The sequence below is a fragment of the Hyperolius riggenbachi genome, chromosome 8 (genome assembly GCF_040937935.1).
Source record: "Hyperolius riggenbachi isolate aHypRig1 chromosome 8, aHypRig1.pri, whole genome shotgun sequence".
NCBI lineage: Eukaryota > Metazoa > Chordata > Amphibia > Anura > Hyperoliidae > Hyperolius > Hyperolius riggenbachi.
Window position 1 is genome coordinate 225984804 of NC_090653.1, and position 18653 is coordinate 226003456.

Below are 18653 nucleotides of genomic sequence, written 5' to 3' on the forward strand. Positions count from 1 at the left end.
CAGACTAGACACTAAAGAGAACCAGAGACGAAGCACCCTCATGTATTTTACCTTATAAATCAGTGGGAACATGACAGTAAGCACCTAATCTGCTCTTTGTTTCATTGTTCTCTGTTTAATCTGACTGTTATCACTTCTGATAAGAATCCCCGACTGAGCACTCAGTCTAGCTTTGCTACGGAAAGATTATAGCTGAGTCTGTCTTCTCTGGTGTCTTTTCAAGCCCAAGCCTGCCCCCTTGTGGCTCAGATATAATGACTCAGCTATAATTATTCCCTGCAAAGCCAGACTGAATGCTCAGTCCGGGATTCTTACCACAGCTGATAACAGACACTTTTAGCAGTGAGGATGAAACAGAGAGCAGGGTAAGTGTTTTCTCTAATGTTCTAACTGATATATATGGTAAAATACACAAGGGTGCTTCGTCTCTGGTTCCCTCTAAGGGCTTGAATCACAAAACGGTGCTAACTGTTAGCACGGCTGTTAGCATGGGTTTTTACGCGTTTCACTGCATTTTTGCGAGCAAAAATTCAAATTTTTGCGCACGAAAACCGTTATCACGCGAAATTTTGCGCAAAGCACTTTTTACAGCGTGCTAACAGTTAGCACCATTTTGTTAATCAAGCCCTATATCTTCAAGCTGAATGGTAATGGGTTGAGTTATTTAATAAAAAGACAATTATTATTATTATTTATTGTATTTATAAAGCGCCAACATATTACGCAGCGCTGAACATTAATTTTAATTAATAAACATTTCTGTGATTTTCTCCATATGAATTTTAAAAGCATCTCCTGCATTTTCTATTTCTATAAAGAGAACACTGTAAAAACAAAATTAAAATTACAAAATAGCAAACAATCTTTGCGGCAGGAAACTGTGTTTGTTGAGGACCTTTTATTTCAACCATTTTAGCATTTTGGACGTGACTGTCACGTCCAAAAGGCTGCTGCTGCACTGCTTCACTCTCCTGTGCGTATTCGTGCACGTGAACGCATGCTCCCATGCCTCCCCCTTTATCCCAGAGATCAATGAATGGGAACATAGTTCCAATTTATTGATCTAAGTCCCCGGTAGAAAGATTGACAGTTTCTTATCAGGTCATTCCCAAAAAAAAAATCATGTCCTCCTTATACTTCCTGTAAGCGAGAGTGTTTGCTTACAGGATGGAATAAAAAAAAATGACTGTGGCTATCTTGTGGCCAAATAGTAAAACTACATGTACATATATTTGTTAACACAAAACACAATACATTACATTTAAAATTAACTGTTTACCTCCCACACCCAAAAAAATACACAAATAAAAATTTTAACTAAAAAAACAAAACAAAAAAAAAACATAAATAGTTACCTGAGGGTCTGCATTTTTTTTTCAATATGCATGTTAAGAGGGTATATTACTAATAGTTTTTAAATTACAAGCTTGTAAATAGTGATGGATGCAAAACTGAAAAAATGCACCTTTATTTACAAATAAAATATTGGCACCATACATTGTGATAGGGACATAATTTAAAGGGGAACTGTAAAATTTAAAATATGTGCAAACAGCAAACAGCTCTGTCGGGTGCGTGCGGGACGCTAAGTCCCCGCCGCCTCCCGCTGTCCACCCCGCCTCTCCCACATGTCACCCACATGTCACCCACATGTGGGTGACATGTGGGTGACAGATGTGGGCGGGGTGGACAGCGGGAGCCGGCGGGGACTTAGCGTCCCGCACGCACCCGACAGAGCTCTGAGCTATATAGCTCAGAGCTCTGTAAGCATCTTTGTATTTGGGCTCCAAGGAGCCCCATTGGTCCTTAGCAGACCAATGGGGTTCCTTCTGATTTAAAGGAACCCCATTGGTCTGCTAAGGACCAATGGGGCTCCTTGGAGCCCAAATACAAAGATGCTTACGGAGCTCTGAGCTATATAGCTCAGAGCTCTGTCGGGTGCGTGCGGGTGCGGCGGCTGAGCGGCGAGTGGCGTCGGGTGCGGCGTAGTTACAATGTAACAAAGTTGTTACATTGTAATAACTTTGTTATATTGTAACTGATTAGTATATTTCCGAGGATATTGCGTGGGAACTGGCTTTTAAAGGGACAGGTAAGTATTAATGGTTAATTAAGAATATTAAAGGACTTTTTTCGTGGTTATGTTTTTTGTTCAATTAAAATACTTTTTCTAAGTGTCTGTGTGTTTATTTACTTTTAACTCTTAAAGGAAATGGGTAAGGGGTACAAGTACCTCTATACTCATTTCTCCTGGGAGGGGGGGTGGGCATCTGGGGGACCCCTTTTTAAAGGGGACTCCCAGATTCCACCATGAACCCCCCCCCCCCAGGAAATCGCGGCCTCCACCTCCACCGCCCATCGGAGGTGGAGAAGAGCCCCTTGTCCTTGGATTGGACAAGGGCTCGGAGGGGGAGGGGAAAGCTTGGCTGCCCCTCCCCTTCCGAGACCCCCCAATCCATGGACCATGCGGGCTGGTATAGTCAGGGTGCGGAGCCCCACGCGGCCGGTGCTCCGCATTCTGGCTATCCCAGCCTGCATGGGGGACAAGGGGTTAAAGAGGTCTGGGAGGGGGGACCCCACATCGTTTTTTTTTTATATTTCCCACACTCAGAACGAAGTAAGTAAAACTCTTCCCACTTGGGGGAATCTATGAAAATAATACACTATTGTTACCTGTGCAAAAAAAACTGACATTTTCCGAATTTAAAAGACATTTTCGCCCTTGAAACTTAAAAATCGATTTTCTCAAAAACTATAAGGTCTTTTTGAAAAAAAAATTTTTCCTCTTATTCCCACTGATCCCCCTAATATACCCTGGGAATTTGGTGTTCCTAAACTTTAAGCAGGCTTTGCTATTAACCGTTAAAGTCGGCGGGTTTTTAAATGTTTACATTTTTCCTTTGAAAATTTAACATCGATTTTCTCAAAAACTATAAGGTCTTTTTGAAAAAAAAATTTTTCCTCTTATTCCTCCTGATCTCCTTAATATATTCTCCAAATTTGAGGCTCTTAGCACTTAAGGGGGCTTTGCTATTAACCCTTAAAGTCGGCGGCTTTTTTATATTATACGGAGCGTTACGGTTTAACGCGAAATTACGGTAGCGTTTAATGCGAAATTACGGCATGAACCCACTGCAATGCGAAAATTACGCGAAAATTACGCTTACGCGAAATTTCGCGAAATCCTTCTTCATTACGATTATGTACTTACGGCCATAATCGTAATTACACTAATTACGCGAAATTTCGCGAAATCGTAATTAGGTCATTACGCTCATCTCTACATACGTGGCATCCGTATAATCATCATCATAATCCTCCTGCCCAGCTTCGCTTTCCTTAGACACCCCCTCAACTGCACCAACTTCAGGTGGTTCATCATCCCCCTCCTCACACGTTACGTCCATACTATCGCCACCTAACTCAGACGTATAAGGTGATGTACCTGCGCCTTCTTCTTGTTGTTGCAGTAGTGGCTGTGAATCAGTGATTTCACCACCACCAAATAACTCCTGCGAAGTGTCAAATGCAGCGGATGTGGTGCTTGTTGTAACGCTGGTGGCTGCGAAAGATGAGGTGTTCTGTGTTAAATACTCAAGCACGTCCTCACAATTTTGGGAAGTGATGGCACGTGCCTTCTTCTGAGCACTGTATTTTGGGCCAGGTCAACACGAAATCACAGCAACACCACCTCGCACAGACCTGCCGGTGCCTGGTGGCCTTCCTCTGGGTCTGCCTCTACCTCTTTCTCGACCTGGTTTGTCCATTTTGTCCATCTCGGGGGGATGCTAGGTATATGCAGTGAGCTGGGTTCACTCAACACAACAGGTAGTTAGATGCAGTGAGCTGGGTTCACTGAACAGTAAAGGTAGTTAGATGCAGTGAGCTGGGTTCACTGAACACAACAGGTAGTTAGATGCAGTGAGCTGGGTTCACTGAATACAACAGGTAGTTAGATGCAGTGAGCTGGGTTCACTGAGCACAACAAGTAGTTAGATGCAGTGAGGTGGGTTCACTGAACAGTAAAGGTAGTTAATAGTTATATGCAGTGAGGTGAGTTCACTCAACACAACAGGTAGTAATATGCAGTGAGGTGGGTTCACAGAACACAACAGGTAGTTAGTTATTTGCAGTGAGGTGGGTTCACTGAACAGTAAAGGTAGTTAGATGCAGTGAGCTGGGTTCACTGAACACAACAGGTAGTTAGATGCAGTGAGCTGGGTTCACTGAACACAACAGGTAGTTAGATGCAGTGAGATGGGTTCACTGAACAGTAAAGGTAGTTATATGCAGTGAGGTGGGTTCACTGAACAGTAAAGGTAGTTATATGCAGTGAGCTGGGTTCACTGAACACAACAGGTAGTTAGATGCAGTGAGCTGGGTTCACTTAACAGTAAAGGTAGTTAGATGCAGTGAGCTGGGTTCACTGAACACAACAGGTAGTTAGATGCAGTGAGGTGGGTTCACTGAACAGTAAAGGTAGTTAATAGTTATATGCAGTGAGGTGGGTTCACTCAACACAACAGGTAGTAATATGCAGTGAGGTGGGTTCACAGAACACAACAGGTAGTTAGTTATATGCAGTGAGGTGGGTTCACTGAACAGTAAAGGTAGTTAGATGCAGTGAGCTGGGTTCACTGAACACAACAGGTAGTTAGATGCAGTGAGCTGGGTTCACTGAACACAACAGGTAGTTAGATGCAGTGAGATGGGTTCACTGAACAGTAAAGGTAGTTATATGCAGTGAGGTGGGTTCACTCAACACAACAGGTAGTTATATGCAGTGAGGTGGGTTCACAGAACACAACAGATAGTTAGTTAGATGCAGTGAGCTGGGTTCACTGAACACAACAGGTAGTTAGATGCAGTGAGCTGGGTTCACTGAACACAACAGGTAGTTAGATGCAGTGAGCTGGGTTCACTGAACGGTAAAGGTAGTTAGATGCAGTGAGCTGGGTTCACTGAACACAACAGGTAGTTAAATGCAGTGAGCTGGGTTCACTGAACAGTAAAGGTAGTTAGATGCAGTGAGCTGGGTTCACTGAACACAACAGGTAGTTAGATGCAGTGAGGTGGGTTCACTTAACACAACAGGTAGTTAGATGCAGTGAGGTGGGTTCACTAAACAGTAAAGGTAGTTATATGCAGTGAGGTGGGTTCACTCAACACAACAGGTAGTTAGTTATATGCAGTGAGGTGGGTTCACTGAACAGTAAAGGTAGTTAGATGCAGTGAGCTGGGTTCACTGAACACAACAGGTAGATGCAGTGAGGTGGGTTCACTGAACAGTAAAGGTAGAGAGATGCAGTGAGCTGGGTTCACTGAACAGTAAAGGTAGTTATATGCAGTGAGGTGGGTTCACTGAACAGTAAAGGTAGTTAATAGTTATATGCAGTGAGGTGAGTTCACTCAACACAACAGGTAGTAATATGCAGTGAGGTGGGTTCACAGAACACAACAGGTAGTTAGTTATATGCAGTGAGGTGGGTTCACTGAACAGTAAAGGTAGTTAGATGCAGTGAGCTGGGTTCACTGAACACAACAGGTAGTTAGATGCAGTGAGCTGGGTTCACTTAACACAACAGGTAGTTAGATGCAGTGAGGTGGGTTCACTGAACAGTAAAGGTAGTTATATGCAGTGAGGTGGGTTCACTCAACACAACAGGTAGTTAGTTATATGCAGTGAGGTGGGTTCACTGAACAGTAAAGGTAGTTAGATGCAGTGAGCTGGGTTCACTGAACACAACAGGTAGATGCAGTGAGGTGGGTTCACTGAACAGTAAAGGTAGAGAGATGCAGTGAGCTGGGTTCACTGAACAGTAAAGGTAGTTATATGCAGTGAGGTGGGTTCACTGAACAATAAAGGTAGTTATATGCAGTGAGCTGGGTTCACTGTACAATAAAGGTAGAGAGATGCAGTGAGCTGGGTTCACTCAACACAACAGGTAGTTAGATGCAGTGAGCTAGGTTCACTGAACAATAAAGGTAGAGAGATGCAGTGAGCTGGGTTCACTCAACACAACAGGTAGTTATATGCAGTGAGGTGGGTTCACTCAACACAACAGGTAATTAGATGCAGTGAGCTGGGTTCACTGAACACAACAGGTAGTTAGATGCAGCGAGCTTGGTTCACTGAACACAACAGGTAGTTAGATGCAGTGAGCTGGGTTCACTTAACACAACAGGTAGTTAGATGCAGTGAGCTGGGTTCACTCAACACAACAGGTAGTTAGATGCAGTGAGCTGCGTTAACTCAACACAAAGCTAGGTATATGCAGTGATGAGGTGGGTTAAGTAAACACAACAGGTACTGGGTATATGCAGTACTGGGTAGTACAATGTGCAGCTCCCTGTCACACACACAGGTAGTCACTGAATGTGCTGGGCTGCTGGCAGTGGCACACACACTATGAATTAGCAAGGTTGTGCATGGAACAAAAGTGTCAGTTTGACACACAGAAAAAAAAAGTACAGGATTAGCTCTGATAAGAGCTGTTGAGGGGTGCTATAAAAGCAATAATAATCAGCCAGGAGCAAGCTAAGCAGCCAAGATCCTAACTAATCTGTCCCTAGAAGAACAAGTCTGCAGCAGCTGTCCCTTTCCTCTCACTAGCAGGCACACTAGTGAGTGTAATGGCCACCGGACCCTGCCTTATATAAGGGGGGGTGGGGCTCCAGGGCTTAGTGTAGCCTGAATGGCTACAATGTGCCTGCTGACTGTGATGCAGAGGGTCAAAGTTGACCCTCATAGTGCATTATGGGGCGAATCGAACTTCCGCAAAAGTTCGCCTGGTGCAGGCGAACGCGAACCACCAAATTTCGCCTGGAATCGTTTGCCGGCGAACCAATCGCTACATCTCTAATGGACATGACCATAATATGTGAATGAGGGAACCTGTAGCACTTTTACACCTCCAGCATCTCTTATCTACATTGGGAAAAATATTGTGCAGTCTCTGCGGAGTATAGTACCACCAGGAGAGAATTTTATAATAAATTTCTTGTATTCTAGCCGATTGTGAAATCTTATGAGCAAATATGTATATTCTATTTCTTTCTCCTACAGATAAAGTCTTCCCCAATTCATTTTCCCACTTAATAAAAAAAGGTGCATCTTGTTCAGGGGACATAATAAGCAGTGAATAATATATTTTGTAAAGAGTGTTCTTAATTGGTTCGAAGTCCGTGCATAGTTTTCATATTCTGTCTGGTGCCTTACCTGCAAGGGGTTCACGCCCATTCTCTGTATCAGATATCTCAGTTGGAAATAACCCCACCAATCTAATTCTGTGTTTCAAAATTTACGTTGGAGTTCAGTCAAAGTTAACCATTTTCCCCTATCTGAGAAATCCGCAAGGGTCAGGCTCTTAATATTTTCCCAAGCTTTCCATGCTTGAGCTCCACACTGTGGGGGTAAATTAGGATTATATACTATTGGTAGCAAGGGTGATGGCCGTCCTCATCAGTTTCAGCCCTCTGCGCTTGGTTTGAACCAGACCTGCATTTACTGTATGCTCCATATTTAATTGCCTGATGAAGCAGGGTCACGCCTGCGAAATGCGTTGCAACACTGAGTCGTGGTGTATGTTAATAAACTACTTTGTTTTGATATACAACAATCTTGTGTCTACTTGGAGGAGGTAAGTCTACTGCTTCCTCTTTTTTTAACCTTTTTGCTTATTTTATTCTTTTGGCGCCTCTGTTTAATTGCACATAGGAAAATTATACAGTAAATCTGGCTCTGCGCTTAGAGCTAGCTATAAGGCAGTCTTGGTACCATAAATCTTCTCTCCAGTGTTGGGATGCTGCTGTCTATGTCTGATAGTGTTCATTTTTTCAGGAATGGGAAACTAATATCTGTTTTATGTAAGTTTAGGTACAGTCATTCTTTTCTGTCTTGCTGTGAATGAGCTGGGGTAGCTTCTTGTTTTTTGTGTATTTTTCAGTTGCTCCACCCATTGTGTACCATCCATAATGGTAATATATTAGATGTGTAGATTGTGTTTTTCCACTACATATTAACAACAGTTCGGATGAGGCTAAATTCACACTAGTGTTAGAAAACACGAGGAGTGGATGCTGCATTGTTGTTGCCCTGAGTTAGACTCAAACATTTAGTGCAAAATCCATTTTGCATCCATTTGTTTCTCTTAGTGAAATTACTATGGGACACTCGTGAGGCCAAAAGACACTGCAAGCCGCCATAGGCTGATACATGATGAGGTAACGTACTAGTGTAATACACAAACAGTAGTGCGTAAGCGTAGTCAAGATCAGGCCATAGTCGTACACAAAGTTAGAGGTATCGTTGTACAGAGTTGCAAGGCAATATCTTAGTCAATAAACAGGCAGGGTTATTCACATAAGTCAGATGTCAGTCGTATTGAAAGGATCAAGTAGTAACAAAGTCAGGGGCAGGCCGAGTCAAACACGTGTATCAGATGGCAGTGGTATAGAAAGACAAGACAATAGCGAGGTCAAGGGGCAGGCAAGAGCTCGGTATACAGATAAATATACAATAGGATGTTACTTCAATAATATTACAATAATATTACGAATGTATATAACTACAAAATAATAGCACTGACTGACTAGAGTACATATATATTGTGCAGCGCACAATGTATAAATGTAGCTCTCAGAATCTCACTAGCTAGGCCAAGAACCAGCGAACTGATTAGTATCAAGGCCAGTGAGTGACTGAGTGCTCTGGCCTTAAATACACATTGATAGCTCCAGAAAACCACTCCAAAAATTGACAGCACTTCCTGCATGGTGATGTCACCTAGTGACATCACCGCTGACATCACCTAAACCCGCCTCCTCAGCCTATAAGGCCTGCCTGACCTCACGCGTGTCCGATTGGGCACACTGCGCACACGCGCACCAGAACTCACTGCCGCAGGGGAACTGGGGACACCGCTGGAGGATGCCAGCGCAGAATTCTCGCCACCTGCCCGGACTCCGCTAGAGACGCCATGGGACCTGCCGCTGGAAGGTGAGGTTGTTAAACCCCCCTCCCCCCCGGGGAGTGGTCTCTGAACACTCACTTCCTGGTTTATCAGGGAATTTTAGAAGAAAATCATGAATTAATTGATCAGTATGGATTTGACGGGCTGGAACCCAGCATCTCTGCTCAGGACCATAACACCTTCCAGTCCACCAAATACTGCAAAGAACCACGAACTTTTCTAGAGTCAAGAATTTTCTCTATTTCATATTTGGGTTCACAATCCACCTCAACAGGAGGAGGAGGAGCTGAAGGTGAAATGGTGTTGGCAGCTGGTTTCAAAGGAGAGACATGGAAAGAATTAACTCCCTTGATAGACTGGGGTAGTGTTCCCCTATACACCACATCATTAATTTTCTCCTGAATGGGGTAGGGACCAATAAACCTAGGACCCAACTTCACAGATGGTTGGTGTAAGGGAATATTGTGGGCAGATTATTTTCTCCTGGTTCACACTTGCATTGAAGTGGCAAATCGATCTGTGAAAACGGTCGATTGGATCTGTTTTCACTCCATTTCCATTCCGCTGCTTCCGCTCTGTTTCCCCACATCCTCCCCAGACCCCCAACCCCAAAGTATTTATATTTTTTTATTTAGGACGGTCCGTTTCTTTACTAGTGTGAAGAAATGTTCCCTTTTCTCATTGCCCCCAGTGTAGTGTTTCAGCTTCCGTTTCCGTTCCACTGAGCTCAGCGGTCCAGAAAAATTGCTGCAGAACCAAAGTTGCGATTTGTTCAGCAGATGTGAACGGATCCAAAGGTTAGCATTGGATCTGATCCCGTCCATTACGATCTGTTCCCTTCCAATCTGGGAACTGACTTTTTCTTTACTCTAATGTGAACCGGGCCTTAAAGATGGATTGCACCTCTCAATAGTGGCTGGACAGGAGTGTAATATCATGCTTAGTAGGAACACTTTTGTCACTGTAGACCAGGATGCTGGCAGTGACAGAGGAGCAGGATGAGTATCCCCCATACAGGGCTGCTGGAGAGCAAGCAGCCAGTCCCAATACATGATCTAATGAAAAGGTGAGTCAGCCCTGTGGATAACGTGGAGCCACTAAGGTTGTAGAGAAGGAAGCTGTAGCTGTAAAACAGCTGAACCAGCTAGAGGCCACACTGGAGACCAGGAAGGTGAGTTAAAGGAAACCTGAGATCAGATAAAAAAAATATACATAGGTCCTTCGCCATCATTCAAAGCTGGATGGAACCTCCGCTAGGTGTAATTCAGCCAGTTCCGAGCTGCACCTGCACCAACTGGACCTGACTGGATAAATTACCGGGCCGCCTAGCGGAGAATTCAGGAGGAGGATGGCAAAGGATCAATGAGCCTGAAGGGGGCTGGAGGAAGCCTCAGGTATGTATTACTTTGTTATCTCAGGTACACTTTAAAACTTATTTAATAGATTAAAGGGTTTAGAATTCAACACCTCTATTGTATAAAGTTATCCCTTCCTGTCCTTACAGACCTCTTTAGCATCTAATTCTACTCATACTTCAGACTTTTCCCAGTCAAATCAATTGTTTAGAGTAGTCTCAAGTGTAAATAGGTGTTCCTCATTGTCATTGGCATCCAGTGGCGTAGCTACAAACCTCTGGGCCCCGATGCGGAATCTGGATGTGGGCCCCCCCCACGGCAACAACAGCCCCCCTCCCCTGGCAACACCCGACGCACACACATATCCAAATCCCTATAGCCAGCTATAGGTCCCCCCAGTATAGGTAGCCAGGCATAGGTAAGCCAGTATAGTTGCCCCCGGTATAGGTTAGCCAGGTAGGTGCCTCCAGCATAGGTAGCCAGTATAGTTGCCCCCAGTATAGGTTAGATAGGCAGGCGCCGCCGGTATAGGCTAGATAGATAGGTGTCCCCAATACAGGTTAGCTAGGTGGGTGCCTATAATATAGGTAGCCAGAATAGTTGCCCCCAGCATAGGTTAGATAGGTAGGTGCCCCCAGTATAGGTTAGTTAGGTAGGTGCCTCCAATATAGGTAGCCAGTATAGTTGCCACCTGTATAGGCTAGCTAGGTGCCCCGAATACAGGTTAGACAAGTAAGTGCCCCCAGGTTAGATAGGTAGGTGCCCCCCAGTATAGGTTAGATTAGGTAGCTGCCCCCAGCATAGGTTAGATAGGTAGGTGCCCCCAGTATAGGTTAGTTAGGTAGGTGCCTCCAATATAGGTAGCCAGTATAGTTGCCACCTGTATAGGCTAGCTAGGTGCCCCGAATACAGGTTAGACAAGTAAGTGCCCCCAGGTTAGATAGGTAGGTGCCCCCCAGTATAGGTTAGATTAGGTAGCTGCCCCCCAGTATAGGTTAGATGAGGTAGGTGCCCCCCAGTATAGGTTAGGTAGCTGCCCCCCAGGATAGATTAGGTAGCTTTCCCCCAGGATAGGTTAGATTAGGTAGCTGCCCCCAGGATAGGTTAGAATAGGTAGCTGCCCCCCAGAATAGGTTAGAGTAGGGTAGCTGCCCCCGGGATAGGTTAGAGTAGGTAGCTGCCCCCCGGGATAGGTTAGAGTAGGTAGCTGCCCCCCAGGATAGGTTAGAGTAGGTAGCTGCCCCCCAGAGTAGGTTAGAGTAGGTAGCTGCCCCCCGGGATAGGTTAGAGTAGGTAGCTGCCCCCCAGGATAGATTAGAGTAGGTAGCTGCCCCCCAGGATAGATTAGAGTAGGTAGCTGCCCCCCAGGATAGATTAGAGTAGGTAGCTGCCCCCCAGGATAGATTAGAGTAGGTAGCTGCCCCCCAGGATAGATTAGGTAGGTAGCTGCCCCCCCCAGGATAGGTAAGGTGGGTAGCTGCCCCCCAGGATAGGTTAGGTAGGTAGCTGCCCCCCCAGGATAGATTAGGTAGGTAGCTGCCCCCCAGGATAGGTTAGGTAGGTAGCTGCCCCCCCAGGATAGGTTAGGTAGGTAGCTGCCCCCCCCCCCAGGATAGGTTAGGTAGGTAGCTGCCCCCCCAGGATAGGTTAGGTAGGTAGCTGCCCCCCCCAGGATTAGGTAGGTGCCCCCCCAGGATTAGGTATGAGTGCGCGGCGCACGGAAGCGCTGTAGCAGGCAGAACTCACCTCCGTCCCTGCGCCGCTGATCTCCTCCCGCTCTGGCTGCATAGATGTTGTTACACACTGCTTCCTGTTTACCCGGAAGCAGTGTGTATCAGCATCTATACAGCCAGAGCGGGAGGAGATCAGCGGCGCTTGGAACACAGGGACGGAGGTGAGTTCTGCCTGCTACAGCGCTTCCGTGCGCCGCGCACTCTGCATTTGAAGGGGGGGGGGGCCCGGGGAGAAGAAGGGAGGGAGAGGTCGGGCTGCCCTCGCCGCGGCTGCGGCTTCCCCCTCCCAATATCGCGCACGGGCACTACAAAAAGACATGGGCCCCCCCGGGCCCCTCCCCCGCCTCTTCAGGAGCCGGGCCCGGTCGCCGTGGCGACCGTTGCGACCACAGGCCCTACGCCCCTGTTGGCATCCTTTTAGTACTCTCACCTAAGGGTGTTTCTAAGGGTTTTGTGGCCCCAAGAGGCATATACTGTGGTTTATGGCTCCCTCACAGTCAGAGGCCCCCTCTCCCATTATAATAGGTAGCCGAAGGTTTCCCCCACTAAAAATAGGTAGCCACCAGTAGGTAGCCAAAGGTGCTCCCCCAGTATACGTAATAACCCCTGTATAGGTACCTAAGGTGTCCACACAGTATAGGTAGCCACCCCCAGTATAGATAGCCAAAGATCTACCCCCACATATACGGCTTTGATGTCAGTGGGAGTATGCAGCTCCCTCCCATCCCCAACACTCACAGACCTACAGATCAGCGGCATCCGGAAGAGAGGAGAGCAGCGTATACATAGCACCCAACTGTCTCTCTTTTGAAGGGAAAGTCTCTCTTTGAGAACCCAATTCCTGTGTCCCTCTTTCTTCCTCATTTGTCCCTCTTTCAGGACTCATGTACAGATTTATGTAAATACATGTATTTTTCTACTGAAAAATGAGTTTGACTTTCAACTTCATTCCTATCCTTTAAATTTATATATTTCTTATTTTCAAATGTTAGTATGAAGGAAAATGAACAAGAACAGAAAGGACCAGTGTGGTTTGAATTATAAAACAACATATTTTTCTAATGAAATCTTTATAGTATGTGTAACTAGGGGTGTGTCAGGGGTGTGGCTTAATGAACCAGAGACAAAGCACCCTCATGTATTTTACCATATATATCAGTGGGAACTTTAGAGAAAACACCTACCCTGCTCTCTGTTTCATTCTTCATTGCTCAGCCTGCTTCAAATCAGCCCTGATAAAATCCCCGACTGAGCATTGAGTCTGGTTTTGCTTAGGAATAATTATCGCTGAATGATTCTGTGATGTCTTTTTAAGCCCAAACCTGTCCCCTTCTGGCTCTGCTATAATGACTCAACTATAATGATTCCTGAGAAAAGCCAGACTTAATGCTCAGTAGGGGATTTTATCAGGGCTGATTTGAAGCAGGCTGAGCAGTGAAGAATGAAACAGAGAGCAGGGTAGGTGTTTTCTCTAATGTTCCCACTGATATATATGGTAAAATACATGAGGGTGCTTTGTCTGGTTCACTTTAAAGTGGACACAAAGTAAAAATACAAGATTTCAAAAATAAAATCTATTTTCTAAATTATAATAATAAATAGCAGCCTTTTTTCAGCTGCATGATGACAAATATAAAATATTTTACATTTATTGGAGGAACCCCTCCCTTCCTTTCATATTGCCGGGACAGAATCCGGCAGACTGGTGGAGTAGGAGGTGTCCGGCCAAGGAAGAATTGCTAATGGCTGCCACCTGTATAACCCTAGTTATGAAAAGAGAAGGGTGAAAAGCATGCACTGAAATGCTCATAGGCATGAAGGAGTGTTTATTTATCTTTGTATGTGTCAGAGTGGTGCAACTAAATATTTTGAATTAAAAAATGTTTTATTTAGGTCCGCTTTAAGTGTCCCTCTTTCTGATCTCAAAAAGTTGGGAGGTATGGAGCACAGAAACCGTGCTGCACACTTCAAATGCAGGGAGTGAGCAATGACCTCACTTCCACATCTGACGTGTACTCCATGGTCACTGCTCTGCTCTCTCCTCTTTTTCACATTGCTGCAGATCTGAAGTCTGTGTGTGAGTGACAGGGAGGCAGCGGTGTCCATACAAGTTACAGATAGGACAACTCTGGCTGTATGGGTGGCCCCTGGTAAGGTTGAGGCCTCAAGTGGCTGCTTTCACCCAACAGCTATTGTTGCTGTGAAATCTGAAGACACTATCTACTCATCTTCCCCCTACTTATCTGCATAAACCAGAACATGTAAAAAACTAGGCAGCGCTAACTACTAAAATATTTAATGATATAATATTGCTCAATTACAAAGGCCGGAGCGAACCGGGTCCCCATCGCCGTCCCGGTGCCCTGGAGGAAATACTGTCCCCCAAACACAAAATAGTTGTGTTCCAGGATGAATTGGACAGCCTGGAGGATAAACCGAATCTGGCCAGCAGGCAATTCACCATCCTGTTCTAGAAAAAAACTCATTACCATGAAAGACTTCTAACCTGTGAAGACACCTCTATTTATTCCTAATACGGACATTATTGGACTGTACTTTCTGCAACACACATGCGCTAGATGTGTTGTATACACTGAAGACACATTGATCTACTTATGCTGCAGTATTTCTATGCTGATCTATTTATACTGAAGACAGCTTGAGCTATCTATGCTGCAATATTTTTATTTTTCTGTTGATATCAATTGGAACAATTTGACTCTTAGCTCCTATTTTTACCTCTACTAAAGTGCACTTTATTTTTATTTTAATTTTTATTAATTTTTCCTACTGCAGTAGGTTGTGGAGGCGATTGGTGTATGTATGGGTGCATGGTCATCTTTTATCTGTGAGTGAAGATTTTTGTCTTATTGATTTGATCTTAATGCTGTAATTGAGCAATATTATATCATTAAATATTTTAGTAGTTAGCGCTGCCTAGTTTTTTACATAATCTCATTTGTCCAATAGGGGTTTTTGGGCTACCCCATACTAGGTCAAGCTGCTGCAAGCACTTTAGGCGCGACACTGATCTACAGTTTTTATAAACCAGAACATGTTGCTTAGCCAAATGATGAATAGCATGATTTTTATTAAACTGGTGCCTGAAATAATCATGCATGATGGTTTAAAGAAAAAATTATCTAAAATGTGTATGCATCTTTACTCTAACGTTGTCCCATCCAAACATAAAAAACTCTTAAAATGTTCACCTAATAAACACATCCAGGGCCAAAATCTTTGGTGTTGATGGTTCTAACACTTGGCCAGGATTACACAACACTAAGGCCAGGCACTCACTGGGAGCAGCGCTTGTGCTTCCTAAAGTGCAAGGGCTTTGTGGACCATTTTTGGCCATGATTTGCCAGCGTTTGTAAGTGCTGTACATGGGACTGTGCAGTAAGTTTTATCTTACTTGCCAGGTCTGTGGGCTCCGGCTTCTGGAGCGTCGCCCCGCCCCTTGCGCAAGATGTCATCACTAGTGTGCAAGGGGGCAGGGCTATCTATGTGCCGGAAGCCAAAACACTCCGAACTGGCATGTAGGTAAAGTCTTCCTCCAAACACGATCGCAGCAGACAAAATCATTGCAGAATCACTTTTGAACACCGATTCAAAAACGATTTTGCAGCGTTCTTATTCTTTGTATTGGAGTGCTATCACTCTCAAAAATGCTGCAGGATTCCGCAATTGCAATTTCCCTAATCGCAATCACTCCTGTGGGTTTGCACCCATTGACTTCCATTAGACTAGCGCTTTTTGAATTGCTGACGATTGCCAGCGATTCTAAAGCGCAGCAAAAAGCATCTAGTGGGCCACAACCCTTAGGCAGTTTTGGTGTAACTGTGGCACACTAATTAAACAAATGGAATACGTTCAATTAGTGACAGATCCCGCACCATAAAAGCTGCTGGTAGTTGCCAAATCCACCTGATTCATCTGAACCACAGCCTATTTCTTGTTAATAAAATATCACATGTGCACATGGGTAAACAGGCTATGGCAGTTATTCAATTCACTTTTTCTCCCAAGTATTCTCTTATGCTAGGTACACATGAAGCTTTTTTTTTGGGTAGATTTTCCGTTCGATCGTTTTTCAATTAGTTTTTCCGCTCAATTTTCCACTCGATTCTCTTATCTTTTCTTATCAATTTCCATTAATGAGAAATCAAGTGGTAAAATGATCAAAAGTTGTATCGGACATTACGGTAATTATCTATTGAACGCATCTATCGAACGCAAAAACTTATCTTGTGCACCTAGCATTAGGGTATATTTTTACACCTTATCAAAAAAATTTAATCCATTTAAAGGGACCCTGAGCTGTAAAAATAAACAAATTCTGGACTTACCTGGGACTTCCTCCAGCCCCCCGTAGCCCGCGAGGTCCACCGGGGGCTCCGGTAATCCGGAAACTTCGGCTGAAGTCGCACATGCGCAACCCCCGGTGCACACTGGTCGCATCATCACACTGGTTTGGCAGCACTTTTTAACCTACTTTTTGGTACTTTTTCAATTGCAGAGAGCTAAAATGTTATTTTAATGAGGATGAAAAAATATCTCCCAGGAGAAAAAGTTAATTGAAAAAGGGCCTGTGGCCCATATGCAATTCACTTTCTCTCCTTAGTTTTCTGAAAGTTAATATTTTCACACCTTGTCAATAAAATGCCCTTTAAACCCCCAGCAAACAAGAAAATACACAAAATAATTTTGATAGCACTTTTTCTACTTTTGGTAGTTTTAAAAATTGCAAAATGCTGACGTTATTTTAAAGAGAAGACCTACGAGAAAACTTATGCTGGGTACACACGATACGTTTTCCCGCTTGATTTTCCATCCTATTGTTTTTTCCGCTCGATTCTGCACTCGATTCTCTTATCTTCCGCTCGTTTTTCTTATCTTTTCCATTCACTTCTATGAGAAATCGGCCCAAAAAACGATCAAAAGGAATATTGGACATGTCGGAAATTATCTATCGAACCCATCTATCAAGCGGGAAACCGTATGGTGTGTACCCAGCATAAGGAGAAAAAGTAAATTGCACATAGGCCTATAAGTTTATTTAAATAGAGATATCTAGCATAAACTCTATGACAATAAAAAGGTTAAGACCCCTAAAAGGCATACAGTAAATAAATGCCTTTTGACTGTCAAAGATAACTTACTTTGTATGTTCTTGTTTTCACGTTTTAGGGTTTCATTTTGCTCCAGAGCCTCCTCATAAGCATTCTTCATCTTGAAGATCTCAGTGTTTAGCGTACGAGCCTCCTTCTGAGAAACCTCCAGTTCAGCTTGACCTTCCTCATACTTCTGCTTCCAGTCTGAAAGAATCTATAACCATGACATCCATGAGATATTGTAAAAGTAATACAAGTTCTAGTACAACAGCAGTTGGTTTTCATATTTACCTTATCAAAATTCCTCTGCTTCTTGTCAAGAGCAGCTGCTGCACTATTTGCTCTATCTACATCGACCATCAGGTCCTCCACCTCAGACTGCAACCTCTGTTTGGTCTTTTCTAAGGAGGAACACTTGGAATTCACTGCCTCTACTTGTTCCTCAGCATCCTGCAAACGCTGAGCCAGCTTCTTCCTGTAAGACAGATAAAGATTGTTAGGGAACTTTTGTATTCAGTGTATTGGTTAAGTATATCTTTTTCTCTGAGTTTCAACATACTTGGCATCCTCCAGCTCCTCAGTTCGCTGAATGGCATCAGTTTCATATTTGTTCCTCCACTGAGAAACATCGCTATTGGCCTTGGACAAAGCACGTTGGAGTTCAGCCTTTGCTTCCTGTTCCTCCTCATATTGCTCACGGAGCAAGTCATTGTCATGGCGAGAAGACTGCAGAGCGTGAGCAAGGGCATTCTTGGCCTGAAATATATAGATAAACATGTACACTGTCATTTTTTAGTAAGTACTATTTTATTATTTTAAAATGTAATAAAGTGGACTAGTATTACCTTTATTTCTTCCTCTAGTTGTCTCTTAAGTTCCTCAACCTGCTGAGTGAATCCTTGTTTTCCCCTGGAAAGCTGAGAAACTAGAGACTCCTTCTCTTCCACCTGGTGAGACAGCTCACCTAGAATGATGTAAAAATCACTACCATGAACACAAGTTTTTTTGTTTCTTAAATCACATCTAAACAGTAAAACCTCAGGCCCAATGTTTGAGTGATGAACATCCTTACTTGAATATCTACTAGGTGACAACAGATGATTCTGTGGTTTAGCTGCTGTAGTCCTTCACTGGTCAGCATGACATTGTAGGACAATGAGACTTTTTTTTATTTTTTATCAGGTTTAATACTTCAAAATAGGTTTATGTAAATTTAAATTCATGTATTTTGCTAGTTTTGGAGAATTTTTTAGATAGATAAGGCGCATACACACTTCCAATTTTGAATGGCCCATGACTGGCCAATTTTACCATCTTCATGTAGTATAAAAGCTTACCCTAGAGTAGCTGTAGTAGGTGGCTATGGAAATTCATATAAGGCTACACTAGCATGGTGCTAAAGCTGCTTAGAATAAAGCCTTACTACCAAAAATACAGGATCACCTTAAAGGGACACAATGAGTTTTACTCACCTGGGGC

General features: G+C 43.9%; 1 protein-coding gene across 1 annotated transcript in view; it reads right to left on the reverse strand.

The window, feature by feature from the left end:
• The window catches only part of LOC137528471 (myosin-4-like), a 77104-nt gene that overhangs the window by 18570 nt on the left and 39881 nt on the right, over positions 1-18653 (reverse strand). The window contains exons 27-30 of the mRNA XM_068249760.1: positions 18020-18138; positions 17734-17930; positions 17466-17649; positions 17223-17388 (exon numbers count right to left, since the gene is read on the reverse strand). Coding sequence (XP_068105861.1) covers positions 17223-17388; positions 17466-17649; positions 17734-17930; positions 18020-18138 — 666 coding nt within the window. The remainder of the gene's footprint in view (positions 1-17222; positions 17389-17465; positions 17650-17733; positions 17931-18019; positions 18139-18653) is intronic.